Below are 19,299 nucleotides of genomic sequence, written 5' to 3' on the forward strand. Positions count from 1 at the left end.
GGTCTCGCAGCCAATCGGCGGGCACGCTGCCGCTCCCACTGCTCTCGGCCAGCTTCACTCGCGTCTACCGGGAGACGGCGTAGCTAGTAAGTGACAGTTCTCCTCGAGATTTGTAGGAAGGCAGATCCGCTCTGTCTTCGCCTCCATCCAAAAAAAAAGGGAAAATAAAACCTCGACTCTACTAACCGACGAAGATTTTTTTTTTTTTCTTCTTCATCCTCAGCCATCCGGATCCCCCTTCCGCGTTTTACGATGGGTTCCGAGTGTCTCGTGTTCGGCCGTGATTATCGTGATTCGGGCCATCGATCGGGCGACGGGTGACAAAAGAACGCTTCGCGAGTGAACAAGTGACACAATCAGTGGTTAGGTTAGCTAGGTGGAAATAGACGTCGGGTGCCGGGGCTTATCCCTGCCGTGCCCGTCTATTTCCAGTGGGTAGGCGGGATTGCCGGTGCCGGGAGGAAACTTCCGTAGTGCCGAGCTCCCTAGTTAGGACTGTGAGTGAGGGTTGCGGTGCTGGAGGGAAACCTCTGTCGTGCCAGCTCCGACTCATCGTCAGCTTAGGTGCCGCGTGTGAGGGGTTTCGTCTACATCGCAGATCGGGCACCCCTTATGACCGGGGTAAGTCAGGGCTCCCGCCCCAATCGTCGTACGCGTCAACGTCGGGCGCGTCGCGCCGCCGCCGCCCAGGAAGTGCTGCCAGCGGGGATAGCCGCACCCCCGCCCGCTAACGAGTACGTGCCTTGGCCGCATCCCGCGAACGTGCCAACTTACTCGCCGGACGAATCTCACCCACACATCCCAGGGTGGGCAAATCTGGTGGGCATTCGTCGAGGTATCAACGGGACCCGCGTACGCCGTCCGTTCCGCGGCCGGAATCTGTCTCTCCCATTACCCGCTTTCGCCGCTCAGCCACGGTATACCTTCCCTCCGGCCAACGTCGTGTCGGGTGACACCGTGGGATCGGGCCAGCCGCGGGTAATCAACTGCCTGGACTCGCCACCGCGACCGCGAGCATTGGACGTAGCTCCTTCGGCGCCTCTACCTCCACCGGCGGACTTCATAACGTTCCGGTCGGTACCCCGCGAGGCACCGAGCGCGGACGACGCCGGTCCTTTATCGCCAACCGTACCAGAGGCCGACACTACAGCGAGGGTCGATTCTTCCGACCTGTCGCGTGACGAGCCTCTGCCTGGCACTCCCACCCCGAATATACTCGTAGGGACCCCGGGGTCGGACACCCTCTTCCTCGCGGCATTAGAGACGCCCGAAACCTTTTCCCCAGTAACGAAACCATAGCCGCACTCGGCGACCATTATTGTTCCCCTTCCCCTTTATGGACGGGTTGACTGCGTGACGAAAATTGATGTCTGGTGACATCAAACGGGTGCACCTTCCGCCGCCCACCAGTCAGGCAAACCCGCCCAAGGGCATGCAGGCCCTTGACCGTTGGCTTGCCACGCGCCAGCTGCCCGACTCAACCGACGCTACTCCGCGTGCCGTTTCGCGCCGCTAAACACCGTTCCATTCGCGTCTTACCGAGCGGCCTAACGCCAGATACCACACTGCCCACTCCTCTCCGCTGTTAAGCGCTCCACCCCGTCACCCATTCCTTCCTTCAATCTTTCCCCCCCCCCCCCACGCACTGTACTCCTACCCCTCCTGCGCAAGTCTAACCCCCCAGGAATAGACACCGGGGTAGAAGACAATTTTATCAGAAAGTATGTCAAAGCAAAAAAATTTATAACTGAAAGGACTCTGTACGATGATTTTCTGAATGGTAAATTTCATTTGAAAATTAAAGACATAAAAAGGTATACTTTCATTTAATTTCGTAAAAAAATTATTTTTGCGGAAATTAAAAATAAAAACGAAAAAAAAAAGAAAACACGGTTTTTCGCATTTTTCTTGGAAATTTCGAGGTTATGTGAAGAAGTCACTGACATAAAAGTTGTAGATTTTTTTATAATCTATATGTTTTCCATAAAACACTTTTCTCTCGGACGTCAACTTTCGCCGAAAATGACAATAATACCATTTTCACCCCTTTTAACCTCCCCCAAATCAACCCCGCCACACCCTTGCTCAAGGAATTTTATTTTTTACGTTTATTAAGAGCCATTTTACCATTTCCAATGGTCCAAATTCTGTTAACAATTTTCTTTAGTAAAATAAGTTAATTCGTCTGGAATATTTACGATAGGATGCGTGTTTTCGTTTTAAATCCTAAAAAATTACATTAAAAATAAAGAAATTAATTTATGGATAAACGACGCAAGTTGCATTATAAAGTTAAAAAAAATGTTTTTTTTTTAATACGTTAAGCACTTTTTTTAACTTTAAAAACAAGACAATGAAAAAGCGTATGTTTTAATACCAATGCATATTAAGAATTGTAATAATATACATTTATTGAAACAATACATTTTCTAGTGTTGCTGAGAATAAAAATTAGTGAAAAATAAGGAGCAAATATTAAAGTAATCATGAAAAATAACATTTGTACATCATTTTGCAATATCTAAATAAGCAATATCAGCCCAGCATGCAGAAATAAATATAATATACATGGACATAATATAGAAAAGTTCGCATGTTAGACAAATCGAGTTCGAAGCACGAGATATGTGATGAGAATGTATTTGTTAAGGCCGACGGAGCTTTTTCAAAAGACAATTTACAATCACCAAATTGGAGTTGTCGATTTGTTGAGCGCGAATTAAATACATTATCGAGCGCGAGTTAAATTTATCATCGAGCGCGAAACACGAAAACCAACAGTCGCGCGCCCTGTCATATGTTTCTTAAAAATTGATTTTAAAAAATACTTGTTTTTAAGCCTTCTTGTGCAATTTTGTTACACGATTTGACATTTTAAAGTTTATGTTTAAAAAAAAAACTTCAAAAAATTGTAGAAATTAAGCAATAAACCCTGCTTTCATTTGCCAGTGTTCGATTCTTTGTACTATTCTCAAAAGTTCAGTTTTTGGTCAACTCTGAAAAGATGGAACGTTTTTTTGCGAATCTGAAAATTATGCACTAGTTTTCCAGGTAAATTGTACATACTTATATGATAAAAAATGGAACTTTTGAAAGCTTGAACTTTTAAAGTTCAATTTCCGGTAAAAAGTAGTTTCATTCCGTAAAATGACTGGGAATCTTTTACTTAGATTTTAGCGGCCAAGCCTGTGTATAGAAGTCATTTGAAATCGTGCATATATATTACATTTTTTTATAGATTCAATAGTTTTATATCAAAATCATTTAATGAACGAACCTTGGTCTGTTCTGTGATGTCATTCTCTGCTCTATCCTCAACCGCTTTTTTGATATCCCTTTCTATTTCCTCGGCAATGCTTCCAGTTTTTAAATTCGCTTTCTCAAGTCCTTCCAACCCCTCTTTTAAATTGCTCAGCTCTTCGCTTAACTCTCCTTCAAACAATGCTGGAGAATCATTTTTTATTAATTGGAGAACCTCTTCAAATACAACATCCTTCACATCCTTCCATTCGTCGATTAATTTGACAATCGTCGAATACTTTTTCAATAAAACAAGTCCCCTCAACTTACAAGTTCGTCCAAGAGTGTCTCCCCTGTGTTTTCCAAAAAATGCCAGGGTCTTTCCTATTAAATCTAGGGGTTCGGTTAAATCGAAATGATTGTCAAAAAACTCATTTCGAAGATACCTTACTCTGACCTTGACCTCTTCCGTCGACTCGTCTTTTTCAGGCTCTGGTGCATTCCAGTCATCGGGTTTTTCGAGGTACTTGTGACAGGAATAGATTGCCAATGCATTTGAAATTGGATTCTCAGCATCTTCCTGGAGCATAAGGAGAGTGGCAATTTTCGCAGCGGATAGGAAATCCTTATTTTTTATATATGTGTCCATGAGCATATTGTAAGTATGGTGATCTGGGAATATGCCATAGTTCAGTCTGTCGTTCAGAACATCGAAAACTTGTTCAGGACTTTCTTTCTCTAGAAGGTAGCGAGTCACTGCATAGTGGGTCGATGAAAGAGTGAAGGATGTTTCTGGAGTCAAACGCAATTTGTAGAGCATGTCCAGAAGATCTTCAGTGTGACCTTTATCTTTCAGCGAGTTAACCAAAATGTCCACGTCTACTGCAGAAATTTTGCCCGCTGTATTGTACTTGTGTTCTAACTCCAGATAGAAATCGAAGGGTTTCACCTAAATGAAAAAGAAGAAAATAATTCTTAGTATATTGATTCGTGATTAAAAGGAGGAAGCAATTTAAAACAACATTTTAAAAGGAATTTTTTTGTGAACAAAGGGTCAAATCGTATTTCTCGAATTTTCAAAATGCTTAAACCATGCTTAACTCATTTTTTTTTTTTTTTTGTTATTTGGATAAATATTTAAGGAGGCGGGTGAAAATTTTCGTGTATATCGTCTATTTCGGCGATTTTTAACTCTTCTAATGGTGAAAAAATACAGTTCGTCAAGTGCGTTTCAATAGGAGTTTTAAAGTCCTTTCAATTGATTATAGAAATTTTTAAAAATAAATATTTGACCTCCAATAATGAAACTCAAAAACGAATTCGACTTTTTTTTAAAAAGATATATTTTTCACTTTTTTAGTCTCAAAACAAAGCTTAGATTTTTTCCTTAAAGGCCTTTGAGTTTCAAAAGTGTGATATTTAGTTTTTATTTGTGAAAATAAGCAATGAGTCATTTTTGAGATAGGGGTTTCACGCTCTTCCCATTGATCATAAGGATTTTTTGAAAAAATGAATATTTAACCCACAAAAAAGAAGATAAAATATAATTGGATTTTTTTTCACAGAACAAAGACTTTAAACAAATTAGGCTAAAAAGGAAGCTTAAGTTTTTCTTTAGGTACTTATAGAGTAAAAAGTGACATGTCATTTTTTATACGTGAAAATAAGTTTGAAGTGTTCTGGTACATCCGAGTATATACCCAATGATACTTGCGCACGTGTGATGATGTTCTAAACGATTATTTATACCGATACAAGATTAAATTTTACTTTTATTTCTCCAATTTCTTGAACCAAAAAAACCTAAGCTGTCTTTTTAGCCTAAACAAAATTTCAAAGAAAGCATCGCTTTTGAAAAAAGTTCAAATTATATTTAACATTTTTTTAATCAAATATTTATTTATTCAAAAAATAATTATGTATTTTATACGCCTGTGGGGTATCTCTTTTAATTTGATAACAGCACCATCTGACACGCGAATTATTGGATATCTCAAAGTTATTAGAGCAATGTTAATGAAAAAGAGTAACAAATATCAATTCATTTTATTCAGAAATATTATACTGAGGTCTAAATATAGATATTTACTATAAGATTTCTTGTTAAAATTGAATTCAAATTTCTTCTCAATAGTTCCAAATTGGTGACGCGGTCATAGCTACCCAACAGGCGTATTCACTGATCTTTTGTATACTTCATACGAGTGGAAGCCTTAGTGACACCTATGATACACTATGTAGAAAATGATTTCCCGCCATATTTACATGCAATTTAATATTAAAACATGCTACTTTTTACGAAGCCTTCGTATACATTTCGATTACAACCCAATTTTTCAATGAACGAAGATATTCATCTAGGGTGTCACTAACTGATTTTTCTTAGTGAACTATGAAAATCTGTCAACAGTCCGAGGTTAGTTGGAGAGGTTAATGAACCTCACTCATGGTATTTTGAAATAAAAATGTAAGTACATTATAATAACAATAATTAGAAAATAACGTTTTAATACATATATTTACACACACGCCCGCATATTTTTTAAATAAATTTAGAAATCATACAATTTAAAATATATTTAAAACAGCTAATTTGTAGTGATCGAAAATACGAACAGTCTATCCCTGTGAATTTTTTTCATAAAAGGAAAATTACCAGAGTTATAGCATTTTCAAAGCCCAGAAAAAAAAGCGAAAATAAACATTTCAAGTAAAACAGCGTACGATATTAAAAAAGACAAGAGAAGGAAAACGTTATTTTTTGAAGGCCCTGCAAGATTGTCGTAAAAACTTTTTGAAAAATAAAAAATTCTTATTTTGATCGGACAAAAAATAATGAAAAGTCAATAACAAACTTGTAATGTGTCACTTTTTTATAGGACAAGTTGTTACATTCTCCTTCATGAATGTAATGTAATCGTCCAAATGTTCGATTTCCGATTTTTAACGGATCTTTACGTTTCGGCACTCACAGAATCCGAAAATCATACAATTTTATCGGTGTCTGTCTGCCTGTATGATTACCTGAATGTTGTAGCCACACTAAATTATGTACGATCTGTCTAATCAAGTCAGCCTTTGATACACTTCTTAAACTTCCCAAAATGAAGGCTAAGTTCGTTAAGCAGATATTTCCAACCAAAATTAAAAAATTTAGAGCATTTTCAAAATTTGACAAAAAAAATTTTAAATAAACATTTTTTTACGAAGTTTCTTATAGATAGGTAGAAGACTTGCAAATTATAAAAATAAAATGTTTGATTTCCATGAAAATTGGAAAATTTATATAATTTTCAAAATTTTGAAAATATTCAGAAAAATAAAACATAAATATTTGTCTAAAAGATTAGAAAATTTCATTTAAATTCATCACTAGATATTAAATATATTTAGAAACTATGTTAGTTAAATTTTTCGATTAGACAAAACTTCAAAAAGTGCGAGCTTTTTTAATATTCGAATAAAAATGTTTTATGAGTTTTAGAAAATTTTTATCAAATTTTCTGATACTCGTCAAAAAGAATTGCAAATTATCCTAATTACATTTTATAATTTGATAAAACTTAAAAAAGTTAAATGCTTTTCAACATTTTGAAAGTTTTCTAAAAAAGGAAATAAACATTTTTTAATAGGTTGAGAAATATAAATCCACATTTGTGCTATATCCGAAATATATGTTTTTCGAAACTATTATCATGAAATTTTTAATTAGACAGAAGTTCAAAGATACGAAATTTTTATTTTTTAAGAGATCCATAAGTTTAAAACGTTATTTTTAGTAAATTTTAACAAGACTGACAAATTATCTTGATGATTTTTTTCAAGTGGACACGAAGTATCGAGCGCGAGTTTCGTAATGAAAATGTAATCGTCAAAGCCGTAGGTGCTTTGAGAACCTTCTTTAAAATCAAATCGAAAAAAATTCAGTAACAATTTATGGCTGTAATTCCTCAGAAGGGATTCAACCAAAAAAGATCTAAACATTTTGTATGGACTATTTTTTAATAGGATACGTAGTTTCTATTTTTGTCGAAAAAAATAACATTAAAAATTAAAAAATTAAATTTCGTGAAAAACGATACAAGGTATGAAAAGACATTAATAGACGGAAGTTGTTCACCCGGAAAGGATCTACAAATTTGTTATAAATAATTTTGCGACAGAACGAGTAGATTTTCTTTTAAAGGCAAAGAAAATATTAAAAATTTAAAAATTATAAAAACAAGACAATAAAAATACATATGTTTCAATATCAATGCATATTGTAAATTATAATTATATATATTTATTGAAATAATACATGGTGCAGCGCAGCTAAGAGTAAAATTGAATGCAAAATAAGAAACAAAAATTAAATTAGTCATGATAAATACAATTTTTACTTTATTTCGCAATATCTGAACAAGCTATCTCAGGCCGAGGTACATAAGTATATATAATATACATTTGATATAAAAATACTGAACATGATACAGATGTGTTAATTTTATTTCCATTCATATTCTTATAAATAATAAGAAATTGATATCAAATATATAAAAAAGAATCAATGAATGTTTAATTTACAGATAGGAAACTACAATCTTGTATAATTGAGATTTTAATGGGTTTTTACACCTATCACACCGGTAATGACAGAAAATGGGAAATTGACGACCACTGCCAAAGAAAATTAAAAATATTTATTTAGGCAACTTTATGCTGACTAAAAAGGAAGATCAAAAGTAGAAAATCAAAAGATAATTTTGGCAAAATTTTAAGCAAGAACCTTCTCAAATATTGGAAATAATCAAGGCCGTGATTCGTGCCTGTGTGGGGAGGGGGTATGGACCCCCTCCCCAGTCTGGAGACATGTACATAATATACATACACCCGTTGTGTACCCCCCCCCCCCCCATTGTTCTGACTACGGTCTTGGAAATATTATTAATAAAAGTCTCACTTTGTAATTTCGTATCAAACTCACCACATAAACGTCTTATATTAATGATTATTTCAAGTTCTTAACTAGATACTTTTGAAGGTTTCAATTTAAAATCTTATAATCTATAACGATTTTGATTTTAAACGTAATTATTTATATGGTAGTCTAGAACGAGAAGGAAAAGTATAAAATATCGAATGCTTTTTTTAAATTTATATATCACAAACTCTATATCAATCATCCAAAAATCGTAAAATTTCGAAGTAAAATATTCAAGATCGTAACCATAAAATTTAGCCGGCCCCAAAATTCTCATATTATGTTAATATAGAAAATGAAGTTTAGTTAACACGCTATATCATTCAGTCAGGAGCAAATATAACTACCCAATAACTTCAATTTTAATAAAGTATAACCAGCAATTTAAATAAATATTTTTAAAGATCATATAAGATAATTATTGTTTTTTACCTTTTGGAGTAAAGGAGTTTCTAACCTCTTGTCCCATTCTTCTTGACATCGATAAGCATCCGAAAGAAAAGTTCTTTTGCACTTAATTACGTTTGCTCTACGAATAAACAGTCCTTCGCATGTTTTAATAATTTTCCACATCTTCGTCGAATTCTGCATCGTGAAAAAAAAACAATAAAAAATAGAGATATACAATGAATAGGTTACAAGATAAAAATGTAATATTTTAATTTTAGTTATCCTTTTCATGTACTTAATTTCACGATTTTTAAATTAGGGAACATAAACTAATATTCATTTTTCATTTAAATAATTAGTATTCACGTTATATATGCTGAAGTATTTTCGTCACATAATAAAATTTTCTGACGACAGGATAACTGGGAAAATGAGTAAGACTCCTGAGAAGTCGCGAAAACGAATTTGACGAAACTCGTGTGGTGGATTTGTCGCGTCTAGCCACACGCAACTAAAAAAAAAGTTAACCAATAAGGAGCAACTCCACCACTTCTAGCCATATTCGATAAGTGAGCGCGCGAGAATGAAGTATATTTGAAAGGAAGTAAATGCAATGAGCGAAGATTGTGAGTAAAATATAAAGAAATTATATAGTTTATAAATAAATTTAATTAGTTTGAAAATAATGCAGTTTTTGAGATGCGTAATCTAAAGTATAAACAAATATATAACATCCAACTTGTAGTATAGAAGAAATACTTAGAAACATGGATTACATAATCTCTCAATTCACCTGAGGAATTATACCTTTTAACGCAAATGAAATGAAGTACCATCCACACAAGGAGAAAAAAGAATATTGTTTTCGGGCTGAAGGCAGAAACAAATAAATTCAAAATATCGATATCATATCCTGTATTATGATAACAGAAGTTTTCATATTACGTATATACATAAGCATTAAATGAGAACAAAAGAACCCTCTCAGGGTACACAAAGTCACATGTTCAGATTATGAGACCAATTCAGAAAGAAGACTTCACGATAGGAAGTAAATAATTGAGAAAAAGTTCAGAATCTGAATTTAAACTGTTCCATTTAAAAACTTATCTTTTTCAGGGTGGCCGTTTTAATCGACGAAATAAATTACCAGTCATTTCCCGGTTTCTTTCCGATTCGCAAACATTTTTCACGGCCAATGAAATTTAAAAAATGGAACACTAAAGCTAAACAATTTTCCACTTGAGGTAATAAGAACTGAGCTGCAAATGAAAGCATTCAAAATAGAATGGTTAAATTTTGAACCTTTAAAATTGAAATTTAAAAGTTTTTAATTAAAAAATGTTGTATTCAAATGCTCAATAATTTACGCGTATAAAATTGAAGGTACTAACATTTTTCTATATGGCAAAATATACATCCACATTATCATTTCCAATACTCTACATAAAAAATCAATCAATGAACTTTAAAAATTTCAAATTATATAATTTTAAGGAATTTTCAGCTAGAAACATCAAATAATGAAAAATTGAAAAAATGTTAACTAAACACTTCTTAACTTAGAAATTCAGTTATTTTCTTTTTAAATAATTTAAACATCCTTGGAAAGCTTCAAAATTTTATTTCAAAATCTTGAGAAATCTAAGATTTCAGCATAAAAGTGAAGATTACTCTATTATTTTGAACGCGCGATTTTTTAACCTGTCTAAAATGTCATTATAAGAATAGGATGTCTCAAAAACGAATTTATTTATATTTCCATAGCGGCCGCCGAAAAGGCGAATTTTACAAAAAAGGTTGAAATTTTATCACACAAATATGAATTTACAGTAAAAGTTATTTTTTCATCCAAAAAGATGAATTTTTTAAGAATATATTTGAAGTTCCAACAGCATAATTAAATTTTTAATGACTGGACATGAATGCAGAACGAAAAATATAATAGTAGAATTCTAATTTTGAGAACAGGAGAAAAAATAAGAATTATTTTTAAAAAAGCAATTTTCATTTTTGATACTATGGCTCCCCAAATTACAATAATTTAAAGAAATTATTATTACGTTCGCAATGTAACTGAAATGATATTTAAATTTAACTCAAAACAATAAACCCATTTCAGATCCAATTATCGTTTATATCTATACAGCTATAACCTGTGGACATTCTACATCCTATACATATGTTTCTTTAGGTACTGTGATATGCTAAAAAATAAAACTCTACATAATATTAGAAATAATAATATGAAATGGAATTAATTTGACAAGAGAAATAAACGTGAAATCATCATATTAAGCCTATATCTGTAATAATAATTAGACTACTCTTTAACTAAAACTTTTCGTGACTTTCTATTTTTAATTGTGCCCTTCCTTTTGTAGCAAAATATCACGTGAAGAACTGTTTATAAATCTATTTTTCAAAGTATAAAATAGTTTGCAAAAATAAACCAAAATAACATTTTTCTACGAGTATTGTACTTTCCACGGTAAAACGTCTGAAAAAAGAGATGTGTATACGTACCTTCTTCATGTGTTAACAACAAGAACAGACATTACCAACTTATTTTTTTCCCATTCAAAAATTTATCTGCATCATTGTAACAAGGTTTTATTCATTTATTAAAAATGTGGAAATTAACTTCATAGGTTATGTTTATGATGACAGCTACCTTGTACACTTAATAAAGTACACTTACCAATATGTATAATGCAAATAATGCAACCTTAGCTTACACGAAAATATTTATCCGCTCCGGATGGGCACGTTAGATTCACTTTAAAACTTTTATTTTCAATAGAAACACCACTACAATTTTCACAAACTTAATATTAACACGTTGCACTTTCACAAACGGATAGCGTCAGCAGTGTCCGCTTCTTGCACCTTATTTGAATATTGAGAACTTTCACAGGTATTGACGTTGATTTACAATGTAGCCATAATTCATGATTTTAAATCTTTTGAGTGAAGACAGAGACGCTAACGGTTGCTATGGTAACCAAGATGACTAGAAGTGGTGGAGTGCGATTGGGAACTAAACTGGGGGAGCTGATGGCTAGACCGTGTATTCTTAGATAATGGTGACAGGCCTGTATGACCAGATCTCTGGTATGACTGTGTGTTGAAGGAAAGAGCATACATTGGTGCGCCTTTATGTATACATTGATGGTTCGAATGCGCTGCACGAAATTTTCAATTAAAGATAAACTTAATAATTAATGCAAAATCCAGCATATATTAATCAGAAAGTGTGTTAAAATGATTATAAATTTTTTTTTCGTACTTTTTTTCTGGTTTTTCCAGAATCTGTCATCAATTCTTCAATTTATTGTCGATTTGAAATTTTAATGACATATTTAAAAAGCTATTCTTGTAAAAGACACCCCATGCATGTTTTGCAAATTTAAATTGATTCAATTTGATATTTGTCACTATTTATTTACTTAATTCTGTATTTATGTTTTAAGAAATTACAAAAAAATGAATTAAATTTAAAAAATATGCGTATATTATAAGTATGTTTAGCCTGACCTGCTTGTCGAAAGTATAATTAAAATTTGTAGTCAGCAATAAATTAAAAGATTGAAACCAGATTCTGGAAATGTCACACAGGAAATACAGACGAAATGTGTGTAATAATTTGGACATATTTTCTGTTTAATATTTCCTTGATTTCACCATAATGACTAATTTATGTTAAATTGCAAATTTAATTCAACACATTCAAACTATCAATCAGAACCTAACCTCACTATTATGACAGGCAGATAACAGCGCAATCCTCTTGCGTCTCTACGCACCTCATCCACAAACCTATTTACACCATCTACCACCACTTTTGAAACTAATCTGCACTCCTCTCTGCCCCGCCAGAGTTCACTCTTCGGCCACTTCTATAGACCTTAACATTTTAATTTGGAAATAGATAGTGCACATGCGTGGCCACCATGACAGTTCCCGCGAATTCAAAAGTCTCGGCCCTATTCTGTAAAATGTATGTAAATGCAGTCTTTTACTTTTTTTAATGTGATAATTTCGTATGTAGTGAAAGTTGAATGAAGAACAGTGTAGAGTATCTGAAAAGTGATTAATATGAAAAAATCTATTTAATGGCAACTGAGTGCAAGCAAAGATATTATATGTTTGGGACAAGATTTCTTGGTTATGTTTTCCATAGCGTGAGCCGCTGTAAGTGTAAGGCGTGCAAACAAAACAAACATGACTGCAAAAGAAACAAAGAAATGATTATTACTATTAGATCCAAACGAAAATTATCATAACGGAACGTACATGGTATGATTGTATGATTTGGACGACTCTTGATTTTCATGTTTAAAGGATAAATAGTGATTCTGAATTTGCCAAAAAAGATACTGATGCTGCTATGTAGTTTCATATAAATATTTTAGCTCCAGAATATTTCGAAACGCGTGTACCAAGGGAATTAATACCTTTCGATTTTTTGTTTCCCGATTAGCACAGGGCAAAACAAATGGAATCTTGCAATATTAATTTTGAGGTTACATATATTTAAACATTTTTAACCATTGTGTTAATTAAAGAATTATTACAAAAGGGAAATACTTGCGGCATCCCTGATTAATATACAGCTTTACAGCAATGCAACTCGTGTAATATTAAACTTAAGGGCATGTGACACAGCTAAATACCTATATTACCGACCACAGTTTTTCAGTTCACTGAATATTTTTTTGAACCTAAGAACTTTTTTGTAAATAAAGTATCAAGCTGAAACTTTGGGAAATATATTAGAGTACAATAAAGTACATTTAGGTACGGCATTTTGGTAGGAACTTCACTGAAAATTATTTCATCTTTTTGCTGAACCTCAACATTTTTTGAAAGTTCGAACTTTTTTATACATAAAATATCGGTCTCAAACTTTGAGAAAAGCAAGAGCCGAAATAAAACCACGTTTAAGGGCATGTGACACAGCTAAATACCTATATTACCGACCTCACTTTTTCAGTTCACTGAATGTTTTTTTGAACCTAAGAACTTTTTTTGTAAATAAAATATTCACCTGAAACTTTGGAAAATGTATTAGAGTACAATAAAGTACGTTTAGGTACTGCATTTTGGTAGGAACTTCACTGAAAATTATTTCATCTTTTTTCTGAACCTCGACATTTTTTGAACGTTGGAACTTTTTTTATACATAAAATATCGGTCTCAAACTTTGAGGAATGCAAGGGCCGAAAGAAAACTACGTTAAAGCACAAAGCTTAATAATAAAAATGTAAAAAAAATTTCAACTATCAATTGCATCGGGTCTTGCATTTCTCCAAGTTTGAGACCGATATTTTATGTATAAAAAAAGTTCCAACATTCAAAAAATGTCGAGATTCAAAAAAAAGATGAAATAATTTTCAGTGAAGTTCCTACCAAAATGCAGTACCTAAACGTACTTTATTGTTCTCTAATACATTTCCCAAAGTTTCAGCTCGATATTTTATTCACAAAAAAAGTTCTGAGGTTCAAAAAAACATTCAGTAAACTGAAAAACTGTGGTCGGTAATATAGGCATTTAGCTGTGTCACATGCCCTTAAGATGTTAATTACACTAAAAGCTAAATCGATTGATTTCGCGTTTTGAAAGAATAAAAAGGACAAGCAATTATAATTGAGTGATATTAAATTTAAAATATTACATGCATTAAGTCCATGTGATGAGTATAACAGCTGATCAAGTCAGCCGTAAGATGAATATTTTTTCACCCATATTGAAAAATAAAAGTTTAAATAACGCGGAAATTTTTTTCAGGAAATGTTAATAAAAATTAAAGGATCGTTTGTGGTCTTGCAAAGAGTTGGACGAAGAAAAAAGTTCATTTATGCAAATAATGATTATCGACGGATACATTTAGATTTTACAGCAGAAGTTTGACTTTTAGCTTTCTCTGACGGTAGTCATGCAATCTGCTTTACCTACAGACCCCTAGAAATTCGAAGTTGTATACTCGCTGCGCTAGTGCTGGTTTGACAGAGCTGATACCAGACTGATACCAGACTGATACGTATGTCAGACCAAACATGTTTATTTGCATTTCAAGTGCAAAAATTAATTTGTGAATTATTTGTGCATAATGTTCGTGAGCGATTTTTGCTGTTTTGCCCCACTTTGGTCAATATAAACCTCATAACTAGCCCATTCGCAACATTGCAAATTGCTTGCAGGGTTTGCCGACAGCACGGTCGGTATCTCTCCAAAATAGTTATAAAAAAAAAACTTTTTTCACTATTCTAATTATTTAGGACCAGAGACAGATTCTTGCATGCCTTCTATTTATCGTGCCAAACTTTTAACGCGATATCTCATTCCGTGTGGACGTAAGTTGAGAAAGAAAACTTCCACTCGTATTTTCTTCAAAAAAATTTTTTTCTCAAAATTTCCACCGGAATAAAGCAGAGACATGGACTTTATTACCTCCCCTTTCATTTCCCAAACTTTCAAAGCGATACCTCATTTCGTTTAGACGTAAGTTGGGAAATAAAAATTGAAGACCAGGTTTGGTCACGTGACCCTCTCGTCACATGGCCTTAAAGGCTAAATGAACTGATTCAGCATTTCGAAAATATAAAAAAGACAAGCAATGAAAGTTGTGCATTATCAAATTGAAGACGTTAACTAGGCATAGTGAATTTTAGTGGAGCAATTTAAGCTCCCGTTATGAGTCTGAAACTTTGGAGCAATGTTCATAGTAAGTTATGATCATCGACATCAAAGATATTATTATCTTTGTCGACATATAGAAATGGACCGGTAATGCTGTGGGGAGAACGGTAATGGGCTCTAGAGAGAGAAAAAATATATGAGATGTGGACCTATCTCTTTCTAGATATAGCTGATTAGTCGAGAATATTTTCGTTGGGTAAAGTTTGGCGCAGCGCAGGACCGTGCTTTGTGTTGCGAGTGCCCCAATAATGTGACGTTTATCGCATTTTTCAGAATTGATTTATAATTTATTTAATTATAATTTATTGTAAATAAATATGAAAAATGGTGGCAGCCTGTGTAGTTTGTGGGCGTTGACAAGACGTTTATACAGCGACATGTTTTCATACGTGAGTGAAGTTATTGAATATATTAAAATAAAAAATGTTAAAAATGTTAATCGTTTTGAATTCACAAAACGATTATTATTGTAGCATTTTCAATCCAATTTCAAGAAGAATTCAAGGTTACCAAGTTTTTAAAATAATCTATCTGAAACAGTTCATTTTACATGAATGTTCTTTAAAATTCAATTTATTGTAACAACAAAATTCTAATGTATTGTTTAGCTTTTCTTTTAATTAACCATACAGAATATTTAGGCAATACCCGGGGCCACCAAATCACTAGACAGTGTCCTGAAATAGATAAAGGCAGGTCTACGTCTCATATGTTTTTTTCTCTCTCTAGAGCCCATTTCAGTTCTCCCCAAAGCGTTACGGGTCCATTTCTATATGTCGATGTTTGTGATGTTGCACATATTTACATTAAAATATAATCAATAAATGATCGGGCCTAGCTTCTGCCTGCTTTGTAAAATTTAAAAAAAAAGGAATACATATTACTTTCAACAGTCACGACCTATCTCTTTTACTGAAGTACCTTTACGTAAATTAAAAAAAAAACAAATATTACGAAAGATTGGTTTATTCTTCCATTTATTTACATTAGAAATAGTACGGGAGACAAAAGTGAGATAAAGAGAGATTCTATGTCCACGCTCTGCATCTCAGAAGAAAAAGTTGGTTCAAGATCACAGAATTTTTCGACTTTATTGAAGTACCTGTACTTGAAGTAAATTCCTCAGACTTCAATGAGAAATGTTGGTACTTTTGCTCTAAGCTCCTTCTAGACTTTTTTTACTGTCTGAAAAAAGGAAATATAATACAAATTAATCTGCTAATGAAATCACTGAAAGTGGAACTCTTGAATTTTTAACGTTTAAAAATTATAGAGTTCAAACATTCAGAATCGGTGCGACAAACATAAATTCAACTCATCATTTTGAATACTCTAAACTCAAGAATTAATCAATTCAATGCATTTAACAATGTTCAAAAATATATCATTTCAAAAGTCAATTTTATTTTAAAGATTTTAAGAATGCTTTAAATGTTTTAAAATTTAATTTCAAAATACTTGAAACATTTACACGTTGTTTGACATCTGTAAAAACTTTCAATTATTAAAAATTTTGTTTTCAAAAGTTCTAAACATCTTTTAAAATTATTCAAATTTTTCATACAATTTTTTTAAAATCCTGCCCAATTGGAAAAATTTCCTTAAAATCTTCCAGATTTATTTTTGACAATTTTATAAATCTTTCTAAACCTTTATTAAGTATTCTCTCTAAATTAATTTCTCAAAATCAATTTATTTTGCTACGTAAATTTTTTTATTTTTCTTAAGCCTTTTAAAATTTAAAAAAAAAACTTCTAAATCAATTAAAATTTTTTATTCAGTTTGAATTGTTTCAAATAAATTTTAATATTTTTTCACGTTGCTTAAATTTTTTCTAAGAATAGTGGGTGTTAATTGTTATTTATATATATATGAAAATTATATAATTTGACTCACAAGTTACATTTGAAAAAATAAAAATATGAAAATATTGAAATTTTTTAAATTAAATGATTTGAAAATGGAATTCTTTGGACTGAAATAATATTCTTAATTTAATACAAACCTTTGATTATAAATACATTATTTTGAAGTTATTTTTAAATTGAAAATAGTTTATAAACTTATGTTTAGGCGTTTACACCTGTTTAACTTCTAAGACTTTTCAATTAAAACAGTTTAGTGTTTAACGTTAAAATGTGATAATTCTGAAATTGTGAACTGATTTAAAAGCGTCTCGTAAAATCAATTATTATTTAATGTTTCTTTTCTTAAAGTAAAATTTCGTTTTTAAAATCATTTATTAATTTACATTCGCAGTTGATCAAGTACGAATATTTTCTTTAAAAAAATAAATAAACTATGCTGATAAATTATAATAATAATAGTTCCAACCCACAATAATTACAATAAAAATAATTAGAAAACAATGACAAACATTGTAATTACAAATGAAAATTAAAAAAGCAACATTTACAATAATTATTAATATTATTAAGTTTTAACTTAATTTGTAATGACGATGTGCTACTCTGGACGTACTGAGGTTTTATAACCACGAAGTATTTTTAGGTTAAAACGGGCACAACAAAATTTATTCTTTTCTAATAAATTTTTATGTTATTCTTACCTTTTTATTGTTTCCGGCCGACATTCCATCAGGCCTGGATGCTCTTCTGTAGGTGCGATTCTACAAAGAAGTGTAAAGAACAAAGAGATGTATCTTTTGTGACGTTCCCGATTGATTTGAACTTGGAATATTTACGTCAACACAACTTCAGCTATTTATTGCATTTCCTGCACGCTTCACACGTTTTAAGTGGAATTTGAGACTGGCATTACTAATTTCTGCCTTTCTAAATTGCAGGCATGGTTTATGGAAAAAAATAAAATAAAAAATGTAAAATTCGACGTACGAAGCTCTACTGCGACCACTACAAACCGCACAAAAAAATAATTGAAATGAAAAAGTCTATTACACAAAGTCGTAAAGGCCTGTGAGAATAATGAGAATAACTATGTGAAAATAATTATGTTTGGAAGATGATTGGGTAACCAAGAAATGGGTTACGAGGTGGGGGGGGGGGGCAAACACATTTTCCACCTATCTCATTGCAAGTTACATTCACGCGTCGCGGAACTTTAAACAGTGCTTTAAACCAGCCCCATGATCCAACAAAGCATGGTTCTACCAAGCGCATGTAAAAAAAAGTCAATCAATCAGATTCGGCACCCTAGGGCACCCGACCTTTCTGACATCTTGGATCGAGTGCGGCAGTCTATTCGCGCCAATGCAGTGAGTATGATGGGTGGCGTCGGTTTACTCCAACTCCAAGTCGAACGTATTTGAGCATCGAATTCGCGGGACCATAGTTTGTTGGATCATGAACCAGCCCTATGTAGGGACCCTGCAGTAAGGGACGCGCCAATCGGGCAGCTGACTGCGGATTGGTCGAACGAGAAGAGAGAGACACTTCCGTTCCCAATGAAGATACTATACCAAAATTTACTACAGCTTCGCGCTTCGGTATGTGAATAGTGATTGTTGACATCTTAAAGTGGTTAGGGACAGGGACTGAGAGCAGCCCCATGCATCGCCCCTACTTTTCTGTTTTCTTACAATCCGGAGGGGAATTGTCGGTTAAACTAATCCACCAGATGGCGCCACAAAAAGTAGGTTATTACGAGCGACTATAGGCTCGCTCTTTCGTCACTAGATGGCAAAAGAAAATCGCGGGAAAAAGGAAATATACAAATTTGAAAAATACATAAAAAAATTGGAAATAATTATAATTATCTCAGATCGCAGGAAATTAGGTCAGCAAAAGTTCTAGAATTTTTGAGTACGATTTACGACGCATAAGTTAAGAAATAATTATTGTATGTCAGTATTAATCATGTTTAGTCTTAAGATAAGGCGAAGTCCGGATGTTAGGTTTATACTAAGGTATCAAATAAAAGAAATCTAATGCTAGCGATCAAAGAGCGAACCAACAAAGATATTATTTGGCGCCGAATATTTGCGTATGTTTAATTTAACTAGCGATAGCGGCTTCTTGGGCGA

The 19,299-nt window shown here is 33.1% G+C and overlaps 1 protein-coding gene and 1 long non-coding RNA gene across 6 annotated transcripts in view; both read right to left on the reverse strand.

Moving 5' to 3' along the window:
* Positions 1-12,445, reverse strand: part of LOC117172285 (28S ribosomal protein S27, mitochondrial-like) — a 62,058-nt gene extending 49,613 nt beyond the window's left edge. For 2 of the 5 annotated variants that reach the window (XR_004467004.1, XM_033360041.1), the window contains exons 1-2: positions 8,636-8,882; positions 3,278-4,189 (exon numbers count right to left, since the gene is read on the reverse strand). Coding sequence is in view for 4 of the 5 variants with exons in the window: in XM_033360041.1 (XP_033215932.1) it covers positions 3,278-4,189; positions 8,636-8,794 (1,071 nt within the window). In the remaining variant the exon portion in view is untranslated. The other 3 variants (XM_033360044.1, XM_033360042.1, XM_033360043.1) reach the window with 3 other exon arrangements.
* Positions 12,446-16,246: 3,801 nt separating this feature from the next.
* On the reverse strand, positions 16,247-18,319 carry LOC117172909. Its single transcript, XR_004467073.1, has 2 exons — positions 17,866-18,319; positions 16,247-16,481 (listed from the first exon to the last, which is right to left on the reverse strand). It is a non-coding gene; the product is annotated as an uncharacterized LOC117172909 (long non-coding RNA).
* Between the last annotated feature and the right edge of the window lie 980 nt (positions 18,320-19,299).

Source organism: Belonocnema kinseyi, chromosome 5 (genome assembly GCF_010883055.1).
Source record: "Belonocnema kinseyi isolate 2016_QV_RU_SX_M_011 chromosome 5, B_treatae_v1, whole genome shotgun sequence".
Taxonomy (NCBI): domain Eukaryota; kingdom Metazoa; phylum Arthropoda; class Insecta; order Hymenoptera; family Cynipidae; genus Belonocnema; species Belonocnema kinseyi.